Source organism: Bos indicus, chromosome 12 (genome assembly GCF_029378745.1).
Source record: "Bos indicus isolate NIAB-ARS_2022 breed Sahiwal x Tharparkar chromosome 12, NIAB-ARS_B.indTharparkar_mat_pri_1.0, whole genome shotgun sequence".
In the NCBI taxonomy this organism is placed as follows: Eukaryota; Metazoa; Chordata; class Mammalia; order Artiodactyla; family Bovidae; genus Bos; species Bos indicus.
Genome location: NC_091771.1, coordinates 73579048 through 73596849, shown reverse-complemented (window position 1 = coordinate 73596849; position 17802 = coordinate 73579048). Strand labels below are relative to the sequence as shown.

The 17802-nt window shown below is 41.7% G+C and overlaps 1 protein-coding gene across 2 annotated transcripts in view; it reads left to right on the top strand.

Moving 5' to 3' along the window:
- The window catches only part of LOC109566912 (ATP-binding cassette sub-family C member 4-like), a 727713-nt gene that overhangs the window by 355691 nt on the left and 354220 nt on the right, over positions 1-17802 (top strand). Inside the window, exons 30-31 of one of the 2 annotated variants that reach the window (XM_070799904.1) lie at positions 10718-10816; positions 11907-12008. The exons of the other annotated variant lie outside the window; for it this stretch is intronic. Coding sequence (XP_070656005.1) covers positions 10718-10809 — 92 coding nt within the window. The 3' untranslated portion in view covers positions 10810-10816; positions 11907-12008. Of the gene's footprint in view, positions 1-10717; positions 10817-11906; positions 12009-17802 lie in introns of those variants that run through there. 2 annotated transcript variants of the gene reach the window in all.

Sequence of the window (17802 nt, the reverse complement as noted above, 5' to 3'; positions counted from 1 at the left end):
TCTGGACATTTCTTCCTCCCTACAGGCTCCTCCTGCCTGTGGCTGTGGCACTAGGATTCCCTGAGTACAAACTGCTTCTGCCTTTATCCTTGACCCGCAGTCCTTCCTGGGAAAACTTTGGACAACCGCTTACCCTCCCATCTTTATGTCGTATCTGTAAATGAAAATGAAGTTCTTATTTTTCTCATTCACAAGATAGTTGTGAAGATCCTCCAAGAAAACTCAATCTGGAAGAGCTGAGAAAAGATACAAGTCTCTACTGTACAAACATTACCCCCCTGCTAACCCATCCCTCAGAGATGTGCCTGGGCCAGCAGCCCTGGGTGACATGATAGGGAGGCCCTGGCTAGTGAGCATGGGGTACAGGTGCTGGTGCTGAGAAGACACAGAGCAAACAGTGTTAACTCAGAAGCCGTCTCAACCTTCTCATCCCAGCTCCTTTTTGGTCAAAAGTACCATCAATTCTAGTTACTGCCTGAAAGTTATTCTTGCCAATCTTTCTATTTGTTAAAGTGAAAATGAAAGCCGCTCAGTTGTGTCCAACTCTTTGTGAATTCTCCAGTCCAGAATATTGGAGTGGGTAGCTGTTCCCTTCTCCAGGGTCTGTTTGTTAAACCAGCCTGTAAAATTCATCCTTAAGTTCTTAGAATTGTCTAAAAATGTTCCTGAATTCTTCACTGTGTTTCCCCAGCACTCTGCCTTGTTTAGATCACCATGAATTTGTATCCATGTGAGAGTCTAAACTTTGGAGGCCTTGAACTAGACTAAAGCTGCACATTCCCACCACCCCACCCCACTGTCATAGCAAGCAGACACTAAATGTTGATTGCATTCTTAAAAAGTAAGTGTATCATAACTTCTCCTGATAAAGATGGATGCTTAAATCAGCCGCAATCAATGATTTTGTTTTCTATTCTACCATCTCTCTTTTTTTGACCAAGATAATTTCCCAAGATAAAATCATCTCATGGGATAATGTGATGATTAAGAGAATGTTCATGGAACTCTTAGCACAGTGTCTTACATACAAAACACCTGGTAAATGGGATCTGCTGTTGTTATAATCATTAGCCTTTGGAATGGGCATTTTAAATACTTAGTATAATGATGGAAAGATGGCTGTATGTTGGGGGCAAGCTTAAATATGTCATAAAAACTCATGACATGAGCTTCCTGGCTTCATGACTTAGGCTTTTCAGTCTCCATCAAGTTGCTTTTCCTCTCCCTGTACCTCACTCTCTTTATCTGTAAAATGAGATAATACTCTTACTAGATAAAGCTATTGTAAGGATTAATGAGTTAATACATGTGAAGGTTTGAAGGTCTAGCCCTCTATACAGTCAACACTCAGTAAATATTAACTACGGATAGAAAATCTAGAAAGAGGAATTCCTACTTCCAAAACCCAACATTTAAATTTTGTCCGACTTTTCTGGACACTAAATTTGTAATTATCCACTTCTTTATCCCTCCATGCATAGCTGAGGTGTCTGGATTCCTCATCTGTGATGCCTGCTCCCTCATCTGTCTAACACCTGCAGGCTCCTGATAGTTTGGGATTCAGCTCCTACTGTCTGAGCCTCAAATATTCTCTCTGTTAAAAGCAGTAATGTCTGCCTCATGGGGCTAATGAGTGTATCACAAGAGCTGACACCTAGAAAGTTCTTATCAGAGTATTTGGCATATGTGCTAAATATCATGCCGCTGCTGCTAAGGACCACCATAATTTTATTTCTTTGGAAGGGAAAGCATTCCCTCCTGTCCCAACAAGTCTTTTTGAGGAAAGGAGTTTAATCCCAACAGAATAAACCATTACTGTTTATCTTTGAAAAGTACCCTTCATAGGGAGTCCTCTGTATTTATTTTTTCTATTTCAGACATTTCTTCTTGTGATTGGTGTGGTGGGTGTGATGGTAGCTGCAATTCCTTGGATTGCTATACCTGTGATTCCCCTTGGCATCATTTTCTTTGTCCTCTGGTGGTATTTCTTAAGGACATCACGAGATGTGAAATGCCTGGAATGTACAAGTGAGTACCAGGGCTCTCAGGTTTGGATGGCAGTGCAGTCTGGCTTCCATTTATGCCATAATTAACCAGACCCCTGAAATCCTGAAGACTCTGTTTTCTGAAATTTCTCACCAAGTCAACATTAGTTAATTGAATATTATGGCCACTGTGAGTCAGTGTGGTCCTTAAGGCAAATAGAGCTGGTGGCAGGTGAGCTACGGCTTTGCATTTTAGCACAAGGGGGATGGATGTGAGCACAATGAGGACAGGGCTCATTTCTGTCTTGTTCATGACGTATTTCCTAACACAGAATATCCACTCTGTAAATACTTTTCTTAAAAATATTTTATCCTGTTGGAACTAATGTAGAAGGAAAATAGGCATTGTTTCTCCTGAAGTTACCAGAAATGACAATGAAAAGAAAAGATTAGGAAAAGGCAAGATTTTAGGAAATATATCAGAAGTGATATCTTTGAAAAATACATTTTCCCACATGTTTAAGTAAGTTGAAATTGTTAAGTGTGTTGAAATGATTCATGTTAGTCTCTCAGTTGTGTCTGACTCTTTGCGACCACATGGACTATAGCCCACCAGGCTCCTCTGTCCGTGGAATTCTCCAGGGAAAAATACTGGAGAGGGTAGCCATTCCCTTCTCCAGAGGATCTTCCCGACCTGGGGATTGAAGCCAGTTCTCCTGCATTGCAGATGGTTTCTTTACTGTCTGTTCCACCAGGGAAGCCCTACTGAAAGATGAGCCCTGTTATTTTCAGGTTTGCTCTTTATAATTACTAGTATTTGGGGTGATACCACACTGTTTGTGATCCCCCTTTCACAAGGCTATTCATATAAGTGATGCTGGAAAGAATCCCTTAGGAGGACACTGGAGGGGGATCTGTTCAGTATGCATTTACCTCTATTACTCCATTCAACTTCCTAGTTTTAGAATATTGGAAACAGAGACTTCCCTGTTGTCTGGGGTTAAGCCTCTATGCTTCTGTTGTGGGAGCACAGCTTCAATCCTTGGTCAGGGAACTAAGATCCTGCAAGGTGCAGCCAAAAAAATAGAATAATGGGGATCACATTTTATGACTAATATTCTATTGTACAAGTAATCACAGATGATGAAATAATTGAATTTATCTCATTAGTCTAATTTTGTGAGGTGTCTGGATGGATGGAGAGCAGTAGATACCAGGTGTGTGTGATGTGCTGATGTGACTTGGTTGATGGTAGGACCTGGGAAGGCAGAAGAGGAAGTGATGAGCTCCATCCAGTCTTCTGTGAAGACAAGGCTTCAGGCATCTTATGGTTTGAGGCTGCCCATGAAATGGGGTAATTCAAGAATCTTGCTGAAAAGCAGCTCTCTGGTACATTTAGTGAGAGGTTCTTCCAGAAGGAACACTTGACAGATATTTTTGCCTGAGGAAGGGCCATTTCCCATCCATATGGAAGTGGGTAGAAGGGCCCCTCCTGAGGCTTTTTTCAAGAAACAGTACAGGATTTTCTCAGTATTTGAGGTGGAGAGTCTGAGAACTTTAGCATCATCTCTGTGGAATATTTGGATTTTCTTGTAGCCTAGTAGGCTGCAACAAGTTACACACTAAATTCAATTCAGATACCCCCTCCCCCACATCTCAGATAACCACATGTGGTGACCTGTTCATTAGAACTGTTTATGTACTCACTCAAGGTGGTGGATCTGTGCCGTACATAATAACACTGCTGTTTTCCCAGAGCTTCCCAGGTGGCTCAGTGATAAAAGAATCTGCCTGCCAGTGCAGGAGACGCAGGAGAAATGGGTTCAGTCCCTGGGTTCGGAAGATTTCCTGGAAGAGGAAATGGCAACCTACTCCAGTATTCCTGCCTGGATAATCCCATGAGAAGCCTGACAGGCTACAGTCCACAGGGTCACAAAGAGTCAGACACGATTGAGTGACTGAGTGAGTGAGAGTATATCTTAAGGTCCCTGCTGGAGCCACCAGCAAAAAAGAAGGATACCTGACTGCTATGACCAGAAGGCATTTGGCACTGTGTGAATGATGAAGCCATATTCAAGTTCTGTATGAAAAAGTACTGGGATCAACCTGCAGTGTCTGCTATGAGCATTGCTATGGGTGGGTTATTATGTGTGTCAGATGTATTAGGACCATGGATACTCAAGTCTGCTGATTTAAGGAGTTCTCATACAAGATTTCCAGGAACTTTGTTCAACCTCAGGTGCTTAATAAGATGTACAGTAATGGTGAAGGATGTTGGATGGTACCGGAGTATGAATTGAGGTTTTTCTGCACATAAATAACAAAGTCTGGAGAAAAATGCACATCGTCACACATGGGCATCCTTAACCCTGGTTATTCTCCCTCTGAGACACTGCTGTTGTTATTAAAAGCACAACCTTGGGAATCAGAAAGTTGGGTCTCAGACCCAGGTCTATCACTTAGGTGGGTTAATATAGTTAATCTTGGGCATTGAGTGCCCTTAATCCCTCAGTCTCTGGAGTTCTCAGGAGGATTTCTTGAATCGATGCTTGTAAAGTACTTGCTGGCCATGACCAAAGGCACTGGAACCTTGAACATGAGGGAATCAAGAACTTACTCACAATTAGCAGGTCTCACATAGCTTGAAATATAACCTGCAGCAGGGCTGTCAGCCCAGGGTCCCCTTGCCGGCATAGATCTGCAGTCCTGGTGGGGTGTGTCCCCAAGTGTCCTCAGGGTTGTGGGAAACACAGGCATCAGTCATGTGAACTCTAGGGTTACGTGTGTCTGTGACTGTGGGATGACGCTGTGGCTGTGACATAGTCTGCTTCAGGACAGTGAGCTCAGTGCTTGTGGGAAAAAAGATGTTACTTTGGGCAAAAGAGCATCAGAGTTCACTCATACTGGCATCCTGCTCACCCACAACTGGGATTTGAGAGAAATAGGATGACTTTTCATGGGTTCAGATACCCTCAGCCTGTAACTCTTGGGCATGAGGTGAGGTAAGTGATGAGGTATTTAGGTTCCCTGGTGTTCAAGGCTGAAATGACACCTGGTTTCTAAATTCAACCCCACTCTCCCTCCCTGCTGGAAAGAATCACCTGCAGCTTTGATCTCCTGACTCCTGATGAGGGAAGCAGGTGAGGGAGACCAAGGTGAAAAGTTTATTCCAGGACTCTCCCTGGGTGAACAGCCACATCTATGTCTACTTCCATCTCAGAAACCTGTCTGTGGTGAATAGTGTTGGTATCACAACATTTGCTCAGGAAACAAGAGCCTGGTTCTAGTGAGTTTTCTGTGCTCTCTGGAGCTGGACTCTCAGCATCCTCCTGACAGAGTGATGGGCCCTGGAATTCACCTGCATCATCCCTGTGAGCACCCTCTTTCCAAACTGAGTTCTGAGAGTAGTTTGGGGCACCTTTGGGTTCAGAAAAGGCCTAAACAGAGTCCCTAGTCTTTATTATTTGGAGCAGGAGCTCAATCTGAGTTTATGTTGCTCTTATAAGCACAAAGTAATAGGAAGCTAAAAAGTTAGTCAATAGAGTGAAGAGAGAGAGCACTATGGATGCTGAAATGAAAACACAGGTATACAACTGGATGATCAAAAGCACCATGAATCACTTTCAGCTCTTTGCATGAACAATGTACAAAGGGGACATGTTAGATCATGTCACAGTTCAGAGATCCAGAAGGGCAGTTATGAAAACATTCATCATGTTCCCAGAGCAGAAGTCAAGACTGTTCAAGGACTCCTTGGCTGTGCAGGTCCTGAAGGCACAAGGGCGGTCAGGGCTGGGTGCTCCATGACCCGCACAGAGGCTCCTGGCGCAGGTGCAGGGGAGGCCCAGAATGGGGGAGACAGCAGACTCTCCCCTCCCTTACTCATCTCACCCTGTCCTGTGTCTGGCTCTGCTCCATGGTGGGGGATGTACTGACACTATCCCAGCCCTTAGGCTACTCATCTAAGGTGGAGACAAAATACAGGTAGTTCATCAAAGTTCAGGGTGGTGAGGACTCTAATGAGAATTAAATTTTAGAATGCTACTGATTCAAAAATTAGTGAACAATAATTACTTATCCATGGAAAAGAATGAAATATTGCCATTTGTAGCAACATGGATGGATCTAGAGAATATTATTCTTAGTAAAGTAAGTCAGAGAAGGACAAATATGATATCACTTATACATGGAAGAATTGATGCTTTTGAACTGTGGTGTACTCTTGAGAGTCCCTTGGACTGCAAGGAGATCCAACCAGTCCATTCTGAAGGAGATCAGCCCTGGGATTTCTTTGGAAGGAATGATGCTAAAGCTGAAACTCCAGTACTTTGGCTACCTCATGCGAAGAGTTGACTCATTGGAAAAGACTCTGATGCTGGGAGGCATTGGGGGCAAGAGGAGAAGGGGACAACAGAGGATGAGGTGGCTGGATGGCATCACTGACTCAATGGACGGGAGTCTGAGTGAAATCCGGGAGTTGGTGATAGACAGGGAGGCCTGGCATGCTGCGATTCATGGGGTCGCAAAGAGTCGGACACGACTGAGCAACTGATCTGATCTGATCAGATCTGATACATGGAATCTAAAAAATAATACAAATGAATCTGTATTAACAATGGAAATGGACTCAGAAACATAGGAAACAAACTTACAGTTACCAAAGAGGAAATGGAGGGAGGGCAGAACAAATTAGAAGTGTGGGATTAATAGACACACTACTATTAATATTGCCAGATAGATAACAACAAGGATATACTGTAAAGCACAGGTAGTTTTATTCAGTATCTTGTAATAACCTGTAATGGAATGTAGTCAGGAAAAAATAACTGAATGGCTGTACTATGCACCTGAAATTAACACATTATTGTAAATCAACATGTTTTTAAAAACTTGTGAACAATTTCCACCTGGAGATATGCCAAAAGAATTTGGAGGGAGGCGTGTTTGAGAGGACCTAGATGAAAGAACGAATAAAGAATTTCTTTATCTAAATCTAGCTGTGATTTGAATTTGATCAAAATATTCTTGCTTCCTTTGCCATAGGTGATTGAAGGTGCCTGGGTTTATTTCAGGACTTTCCATCCTGTTCTATTGATCTATATTTCTGGTTTTGGTAACAGTAGCATACTCTTTCAATTACTGAAGCTTTGTAGTATAGTACAAAGACAGGGAGCCTTATTCTCTCAGCTTCATATTTCTTTGTTTTTCTCAAAATGGCATTGGCTATTCATGGTATTTTGTGTTTCTATACAAAATGTAAAAATTTTTTGTTCTAATTCTGTGAAAAATGCCATTGGTAATTTAATAGGAATTGCATTGAATCTGTAGATTGCTTTGAGTAGTTTGTTTGTTTGTTTATTTACAGTAAGTCTTTGTTGAAATCTTTTATCTTTTTATTTTTCTTAAATTGTTTGAAGTCTATACAACTGTAGTAAGCTGACTTCTGAACATTCCAGGTAGTGTCCTATAGTTGGGAGGAGAGAATCAAGTTTACTATTAAGCTTTTTGTACAAATTAGGTTTTAGGTTTTAGCTTTAGGGCTACTTGGATCTCTTGGTTGTAGGGGTCTGGTGTACTGGGGTGAGAAAGATTCTCTGTTGCAAAAGCAGTATCCTCACTGCTGTGTGGATACCAGATGAGCAGCTGTTGAAATGTGGCATGAATTCACTGTCCCTAACTACTCCATAGTAATAACACTTAATCATAACTTTTAATAATGGAACAGTGAGAGTCATAGTTTAGACTTAAAAGCACTAGCTCTTAGAACCCATTGCCTTGTTTTTATGGTTTCAACTGAAGCTACTTTGGATGTAGAAAGTGAAATTACATAATGATAATTGAAGCATAGGGGTAAACATCTGAATAATGACATGATCCTCACCTATATAATACTGTCAAGTGTATCTCAATCCAGGTGGGATTAATACGATAAAGGACAGAAATGATACGGACCTAAGAGAAACAGAGAGATTAAGAAGAGGTGGCAAGAATACACAGAAAAACTGTATGAAAAAGATCTTAATGACCTGGATAATCATGATGGTGTAATCACTCACCCAGAGCCAGACATCCTGGATTGTGAAGTCAAGTAGGACTTAAAGCATTACTATGAACAAAGCTAGTGAACATAATAGAATTCCAGCTGACCTATTTAAAATCCTAAAAGGAGATACTGCTGAAGTACTGCACTCAATACGCCAGCAAATTTGGAAAACTCAGCAGTGGCCACAGGACTGGAAAAGGTCAGTTTTCATTCTAATCCCAAAGAAGGGCAATGCCAAGGAATGCTCAAACTACCATACAATTGCATTCATTTTGCATGCTAGTGAGGTTGTGCTCAAAATCCTTCAAGCAAAACTTCAATAGTAGTTCCCAGTTCAATAGTATGTGAACTGGGAACTTCCAAATGTATAAGCTGGGTTTAGAAAAGGCAGAGGAAATGGAGATAAAATTGCCAACATTCATAGGATCGTAGAGAAAGAAAGGGAATTCCAAAAAAGCATCTGCTTCATTGACTATGTGAAAGGCTTTGACTGTGTGGATCACAACAATCTGTGGAAAATTTTGTAAGAGACAGGAATACCAGACCACCTTACCTGTCTCCTGAGAAAGCTGTATGTAGGTCAAGAAGAAACCGAACTGGAGGTGGAACAATAGACTGGTTCAAAATTGGGAAAGGAGTATGAAAAGGCTATATACTGTCACTGTTTATTTAATTTATATGCAGAGTACATCATGCAAAATGCCAGGCTGGATGACTCACAAACTGGAATCAAGATTGCCAGGAGAAATATCAACAACCTCAGATATGCAGATGATATCACTCTAATGGCAGAAAGTGAAGAGGAACTAAAGAATCTCTTGATGAGGATGAAAGAGGAGAGTGAAAAAGCTGGCTTAAAACTCAGCATTCAAAATACAATGATCATGGCATCCTGTTCCATTACTTCATGGCATATATATGGGAAAAAGTGGAAGCAGTGACAGATTTTATTTTTTGGGGCTCCAAAATCACTTGAACAGTGACTGCAGCTATGAAATTAAAAGATGTTTGCTTCTGGGAAGGAAAGCTATGACAAACCTAGACAGAATATTAAAAAGCAGATACATCATATTGTCAACAGAAGTCCATATAGTCAAAGCTATGGTTTTTCCAGTAGTCATGTGCAGATGTAAGAGTTAGGCCATTAAGAAGTCTGTGAAGTGAAAGTCACTTAGTCATGTTCGACTCTTTTTGACCCCATGGACTATATAGTCCATGGAATTCTCCACATCAGAATACTGGAGTGGGCTGCTGTTCTCTTCTCCACGGGATCTTCCCAACCCAAGGATCAAACCCAGGTCTCCCGCAGGCAGATTCTTTACCAGCTGAACCACAAGGGAAGCCCTTAAGAGGGCTGAGGGCTGAAGAACTGATACTTTTGAATTGTGATGTTAGTGGAGACTCTTCAGAGTCCTTTGGACTGTAAGAAGATGAAACCAGTCAATCCTAAAGGAAATCAACCCTGAATATTCATTGGAAGGACTGATGCTGAAGCTGGAGCTCTGATACTTTGGGCACCTGATGCAAAATGCTGACTCATTGGAAAAGACCCTGCTGCTGGGAAAGATTGAAGGCAGAAGGCGAAGAGGGCAGCAGAGGATGAGATGGTTAGATAGCATCACTGATTAGATGGACATGAGTTTGAACAACTCTGGAAGATAATGAAGGACAGGGAAGCCTGGTGTGCTGCAATCCATGGTGTCACAAAGAGTCAGACATGACAGTGATGCAACAGGAACAACTTTGTTAATTCTTTCTAAATTCATAAAATTTTAAGAAAATATTTATTCGTTTGGCTGCACTAGGTCTTAGTTGGGGCATGGGGGATCTTCAGTCTCAGTTGAGACAGGCAGGACTTTAGTTACAGCATGTGAAGTCTTAGTTGTGGAATGTGGAATCCAGTTCCCTGACTAGGGATCAAACCCAGGCCCTGTGCATTGGGAGTGAGGAGTCTTAGCTATTGGACCACGAGGAAAGTCTCTCAAAGTGGGTTTCTTTTGTTTTTCTTTCTTTTTTTTTTTTACTGTATTATGGTTTCAATCAACAGAAGTAATATGAGTAATACTATGATTATATGCAAATGATTTAAATATAAAGACGTCCCCTCACTACTGTATATAAAATAGGTAACTAAAAAGGACCTATGGTATAGCACAGGGAAGTCTAATTAATACTCTGTAATGACATATATTGGAAAATAACTTTAAAAAGGGTGGATGATATGTATGCTGCTGCTGCTGCTGCTAAGTCGCTTCAGTTATGTCCAACTCTGTGCAACCTCTTAGACGGCAGCCCACCAGGCTCCCCCGTCCCTGGGATTCTCCAGGCAAGAACACTGGAGTGGGTTGCCATTTCCTTCTCCAATGCATGAAAGTGAAAAGTGAAAGTGAAGTCACCCAGTCGTGTCCAACTCATAGCGACCCCATGGACTGCAGCCTACCAGACTCCTCCATCCATGGGATTTTCCAGGCAAGAGTACTGGAGTTGGGTGCCATTGCCTTCTCCGGATGATATGTATATGTATGGCTAATTCAATTTACTGTACACCAGAAACTAACACATCTTTGTAAATCAACTATACTCCAATAAAAATCATAAAAATAAAGGAGTCTTCTTTGTAAAGTGACAGAAGGACCTGTGTGAGGGGTTGAGAAGGAGACTGACTTTATTCCTCTTCTTCCTCATTTAGCTTTGGATCTCGGGCAGGTTGGCCTGGTCCTGTCTCACTCTCACACTCATGGGGATGTTCCAGTGGTGCGTCAGGCAAAGTGCCGAAGTTGAGAACATGGTGATGTTTATCTTTCTGTTCTTAGCCTTTACAGGTCTCCTTGATGTTATATGGTATAGAAGCAATTCTTATGTAAAATAATAATACTGTAAATTTTACATCATAGGTAACAAAGATTTTTTTTTTTGCATTCTCCCCCATCTGCCTATAGTTAATGTAAAATAAAATATATATATCTTTTCCCAGACTTATGTATACTATGTCAGAAAGTTTTATATTCATCACAGACTGGCTTCAGACACAATAAATGTCTCATAGGATAAAGGTTCTGAAATTCTGGAGAGAATATAGGCTAATTGTTTATTAACTTAGAAGCTTGTTTACCTTAGTTTCTTAATGGGTAATTTCTCATTTCTGGTCGAAGAAAAGAATCCAGTATTTTGAGGTTTATTTAATTAATGTGTTCCTCCACCCCTCCCCGCATTTTAGCATTTATTCTTGTATGTATTGAACACCTGAATTTGCTGGCAGCCCTTCTTCCTGGTAGGATAGGCTCCTGCTCAGAATGTGCTCTCAAAGGTGTGGAGTCATGGTTGTTTAGGAAGCCTTAGTCACACAGAGTTGGACATGACTGAAGTGACTTAGCAGCAGCAGCAGCAGTTAGTATGTAAATTATACACTTTTGAATATTGTGTCTTCTCCTAAAGGGAGAAAAACGAAGTCTTTCCATGTCAGCTTTCTAGCAGAGTAGGCAGTGACTGATTATTAAAATGAGGCGTTATGACTGTCCAATTCTGTTCTTTTGTAACACATGGCCCTTCTATAGCCACACATACTGATTAGTGTCCATAAGTATTCTATTCTTTGAAAATATTCTCTTGTTTTTTCTTCAGATGTGAAAGGTGGATCTATAAAATTTTACCATTTAATATAAAGTGGAAGGGAATAGTTGTAAATAAAAGTGTTGAAGATGATGAACAAGTTTGCAAATCATCCAAGGCCTTATCAGACTCCTACTTCTGTCCTTTGTGGATGCTGAGACCTGGGATTTTCTGAACCATAGAAAAGCAGAAAGTTTTATTTACAGTCTCTGATCATCCATAAATAAGACTCTCTGACACTAACTCATCTGATGTCATATGTGTTTCAGATGATTTCAGTAGAAAGAGGAATTGAATATACAAACCTTGAGAAAGAAGCACCCTGGGAATATAAGTATCGTCCACCACCATCCTGGCCCCACAAAGGAAAGATTAACTTAAATAATATGAACTTCAGGTACAGTTTGGATGGGCCTCTGGTACTGAAGAAGCTGGGAATATCCACTGACCCAAGAGAAAAGGTTAGTTTAAGCCATTTACCTCTTTAAAATCCAGCAAAAGTTTTAGCACCACTTCTGCTCTTGGCTTCCTTGTCTGTGTACAGGGGGACTCTTTGTTCCTAATAGATGCAGATTAGATCAGTGACACTGTCCCTGAATCTTTCTTGGAAACTGACCATGGAATGGGAATACCAGCATTTTTTCCCTGTGTCCCCAGCTCCTTCATGGTGGTTGGAGGGCCCTGGGCTCCAGGGCTCAATCTTAACCTAAACCAGGACACTATATGTGACACCTAATTATTCATACGAAGTCTGGCTAGTCTGCCCTGGCTCCCTGTTCCTAACTCTGCAATATGTCATTCCTTTCCATCTTTTATTTTTTAAATATATTTTTATTTATTTACTTGGCTGTGCTGGTCTTACTTGTGAAACGCAGGGTCTTTGATCTTCATTGTGGCATGCGAACTCTTAGTTGCAGCATATGGGATCTATTAATAGTTCCCTGGTCAGGAATCAAACCCAGGCCCCTGCACTGGGAGCACAGGTTCTTAGCCACTGGACCACCAGCAAAGTCTCCCATTTTTTCTTCTTTGTGTTTCTGAAATCTTCTTTTCCTCCCATAGTGCTCTGGTTGCAGCCTGCTCCTCTGTCTCTGGGTTTTTGCTGTGGACTTGTCCTCTACTTACCCACACTGAGCTGCCATCCCCCTGCCCTCCCACCCACAGACTGCTTCTTTCTTTAGCACAAATCCGATCCTTACCGGCCTGGGTTGAGCTGTTTCTGGAACCAGACCACAGCCCTAAATCCACTCCAGTGGGGGCCGTCAGGTGAGCTTGTAGCCATTAGAGACGAGCCTGAATCATGACCCAGTTAGGGGTGAGGAACCAGAGCCTCAGATGGAGGCAGGGCCTGGAGACTTGCTCAAAGTCAAAAGCAAATTGAAGAGAGCAGGGAAGATCCAAATGGGAGATGGCAGAGAGGCTGTGACTTGGACCTGCCAGTGTCCATGTCTGCTGGTGATGTTCCTTTCATGTTCAGCTTGAGGCTTTCAGCTGGGCCCAGGACAGAGTCTTGAAGAAGAGACTAAACCAGAACAGACAAGGTGGTAGGAAGCTCTTCCCCATCTCCCACTGAAGCCATTATGTCTCCTGACTTACACACATCCCTGCAATCAGGTCCTGTGTAGGTTCTCCCAAAACACCATGCCCTCCAGTTTTCAGTTGCACACTGCCCCTCCACCTCAGAGACCTGTTCACTCCATCATCTGGCTGGTGAACATCTCATTTTTTGAGTTAATTTAACACATCTTTGAGACCCTCAATTCTTCCTTAGTGTCTTATATTTTCTTTTAAGATAGAAAGTTGGAAGGAACTAAATCCTTACAATGAAATATTATTGAGTTTTAAAAAGGAAGGAAATTCTGATCTACGGATAAACCTCCATGACATCTTGCCAAATGATGTAAGCCAGACACAAATGGATTGAATACTCTAATTTCACTTATGTGAGATTCCTAGAGTAGTCAAATTCAAGAAGACAGGAAGTAGGATGGTGGTCTCCAGTGACTGGGGGATGGGAAATGGGGAGTTGTTTGTTTAATGGGTATAGCACTTCAGTTTTAGCCGGCAAAAAATTTCTCGAGCTTGGCTGCACAACAATGTGAATATACTGAACACCAAACTATCTACTTAAAAATGGTTATGTAGTTAAATTTTATGTTATGTGAATTTTACTATAATGAAAATAAAAGATAGCAACTATAACGTGCTTTATAATTTGGAGTCTGTATTTCACAGTAAGTAGCTTGAGGTTTTTAAAATCAGAGAGCATCTTGTTTTCATCCTTGTTCTCCAGAAAGTGGCATTCTGCAGGGCACAGAGAGAGTGTTTAGAGACTGCTGGTTGCGAGAGTGAGTAGCACACAGGTGTGAGCAGCCAGTAACCAACACACCCACATACACAAGACAACTCTGAGCAACCGAAAGAACTGCTCTTTAAAACTCTCACCACCACAGACCATCTAGTGGACTGTGACTGTAATTTAGTGAATGATATCCTTGTAACATAAAAATGAAAAAAAATAGATATTCAACTTAATCCCCAAATGCTACCCAGAGAATGCTTCACATAGTCACAAGGCAAAAGCTGGTCCTCATTATTTCCAGTTCCATTGTAGGTCAGGAAGAAGATGAACTGCTATGTCAGGAAAACATTAACCACAGCTCTTGTTATAATCCTGTCCCCTAGAGCACTGAAGGCAATGTTTGTTTACTGTCAGACAATGTCAGATTTTCCATTGTAATTCTGTTAACTCGCATTTGTCTTAAATTTTCCCCAAAGGCATAGAATATGAATTATCTAAGAAACTCTGTAGTATAACTTAGGAACATAGCAGATTCTTATTCTTCTTTCTTAAAGCCTGCAAATCATAGGATTATTGAGATTCTAAAATGATTGAGGGCAAATTAAATTTTGAGACTGAATTAATGACTGTAGAAACTTGACACAGTATCACCATTAGCTTCATTTTTGTGTTGGGAGATGAAACCCTTCATGCATCCATTTCACTCCACCTGTGTACATCACAGGTTTCTTCTCCTGCTCACTTGTCTCTGCCCCTGTTACTCCAGGGCACCCCTTTGGTGTTGGATTTGATTGAGAGAGGCTATTGTGGGTGGTGGAGGGGACATATGAGTGAGCCAGCCCAGCAGAAGGGGGCTTTATTCTCTTTCCCTCATTTCATCTGCTGTCATGATTCCTGGAAGTTACAGTCAATAGGAAAGTGTGGTAGGTACTATGCAGAATTTTAATTCATACCAAGTGAATTACCAAGTGAATTTTCATACCAAGAAATACCAAGTGAAAATAAAGAGCCAGGGCTTCCCTGGTTTTGCAGTGAAGAAGAATTCACCTGCCAGTGCAGGGGACACTGGTTCAATCCCTAGTCTGAAAAGACTCCACATGCCACAGAGCAAGTAAGTCCATGTGGCACAACCACTGTGCCTGCATACCACAACTACTAAAACTTGTGTTCAGCAACAAAAGCAGCCACCTCCGTGAGAAGCCCATGCACTGAAACAAGGAGTAACCCAAACTCATCACAACTAGAGACAGCCTGCACACAGCAATCATGACCCAGCTCAATCAAAAATGTAAAAAAAAAAAAAAAAAAATGAGGTAAATAGCATCTTATGCTTTCTGGTTTTCTGACCATGGGCTGCATTTTTCATTTAGATGATTGTGTGGTTGATTTGATCATTTTTAAGAGTCCTCCTGGGCAATATTAAAGCATTTTCCAGCTCTTGAGGTAGATTAATTTTGTTTGTTTTTGCTCACAGTTATTACTTGGATGATACATTTTTACAGATGCTTGCTAGACCTTGGTATAATGTGCAAAAATATTAGTTTTCTATATTTTTTTATCTTTTTATATAATGTTTTCTTATAAACTCCTCCCTTCACTCTGAGCTTGTCCCCTTTCCCCTGCAGACTTCCCAAATCTTTGTGGCTCAGACTGTGGTGACAGGACCAGCCGCACCTGCATCTCCTAGAGCTTCTTAGAAATGCAGAGTCTCAGCCCCATTCATATCACTTTCTTAGCTTTGCGTTTAAATAGGACCTCCTAGTAAAGTCCTTTCTCTCCCATGGGCAGTTTTTGATGACTGATGACCTGTGATTTCCAAAAAGTATCCTTTGACAGTTTGAAACTGAGCTCATGAATCACGTAAATCCTTATTGTGACTCAGCATGAGGCTCTAGAAAGTTCTGTGCCACTTACTGTACAGATTTACTTATTTTTATATTCTATAAATCTGGCCTTTGCAGTATAATCTAATTCTGTGTGATTCCACTGCATTTCTTTGCATCTTTTCAGTGGAGTCTGTCTTCATCAAAAGCAGTTTTCATCCTGTGTCCTGTTTTCCTCATACCAGTCACCTCCAGAGACGGAGGAATTTCCCGCAGGCTCAGCCCTGCCTGGAACTGGAGTCGGAGAAAGCTGAGTGAGGCAGTCACAGATTGCTGTGTGTACGTGTGGCTCTTTCACCACTTGACGGGATGAAATATGAATCTTGCTGCCCCAAGCAGGGCATGAGGTCTGTTTAGCCTGTTCCCCAGGCACCATGTGCCCCACTCAGCTGCAGGTTTCTCTCTCAGCCCAGCTGTGGGTGCTGGTTCTTCCTGCTGACAGCTGGCCCACCTGACCTCAGGCACACTCTTGCTCCCACTCACCAGGTACATGCCTGTGTCCACATCATGCTTTAACTCTCTGGATGTAGGATCTCTATGTTAGGCCTGTGCCTTTAACTGCAGCTACACTCCTCCCCACTTTCTTTGTTCTGGCTACACAGAGGAACAAGATAAGGTGCCACGCCATCCAGGTGATAAGGAGGCCATCAGCACATGGAGAAGAGCCTGAAGATGTGGATTTGAGTCCCATCCCGTGACTTATGGGCTCTGACATTTCAGTCAGACTAATTCATCTAGCTAAGCCTGAATCTTTTCTTTTGCAAAATGGAAGCCATAGGATGTACCTGTAGGGTTTTTTGTACAACTTAAACAAGATAAGACATGTAAAGCACCCAGCATGGGGATCACAGTAATTTCCTTGGATAAAGATGATCATTGTTTCATTGGGTGTAAAATGACCATAACCACTTTTACTGCAAAGGTTTTATATTCCATGAGAAAAGAGATGTTGGCCATTGGAAGTTGTATTTATGGCTGTAGGATCCATCTGCTGTGTCTATCTTTGTCCAGCTTATCATATACCTAAATAATACAGTAATAGATTCTCCATAAATTTGTCTGGCCTGAGTTAAAAATCTCAACTCCCAATGGAAGCTGCTTTGTCTCAGGACACCACAGGTAATACAAATAAGACAATCAAATCCCATACAGATTCTGCTGTCAACATGGACAGTTCATCTGAAGAAACAAGAAAATGGCTATATTAGTCTTATAAGATTGAAAGTGGTCACAATTTTTATAGAAGTTTTTACAAAAATGACATAACATCTATTAGGGTTGGGCCAAGCCCACATGAGGGACAGAGAGAACATTTCCAAGGATTTAGGCATGTGAGACAGACTTAATGATGTGTGGTTAGAGTTTCAGCAGGTGGAGATGCATTCAGCAGAAATGCATGTGAAAGTTCTTTAGGAGGTGGTGTCAACATAAGCAAAAGCATGATGCCCTGATCCAGTGAATGAAGAACTAGGCACCTGCAGAGCATTCAGGAAAATCAGCTACCAGGTGTGCAGCAGACATGTTCATGTTCAACCCTGAAAACTCTCAAGTGACCCCAAGGAAGGTGACTTGCGGACATGAAGGATGGAGAGGTCAGTGGGAACAGTTTTGTAGAAGAGATGTCCTAGGGTGGAGTGATGGACTCAGAGCCGGCCTTTGGGAGTTTAATCTGAGAAGTGAGAGCACGAGGACCAGAGTGGGCAGATGTGGGAGGAAAGGAGCCTCGAGCTGTTGTGTCTCCAGCAAAATGTCCCAGGAAAGTGATTGCACTTTTTGGACTCAAACTAATGTCGATTAAAACAAAGATATAACCCTAGGGTTTGTGAATGTGCAGGGAAATGAGTGGGAGTAGAAATGGCATCATATTTCTGGAGGGTAGGTTAGCAGCCTGACAGCTTCCTCTGAAAGTGTTCATACTTGATTCTCAGCAGTTCCACATCTGAGAATTTATCTGAAAGAAATGATTGAGAGTGTTTGCAA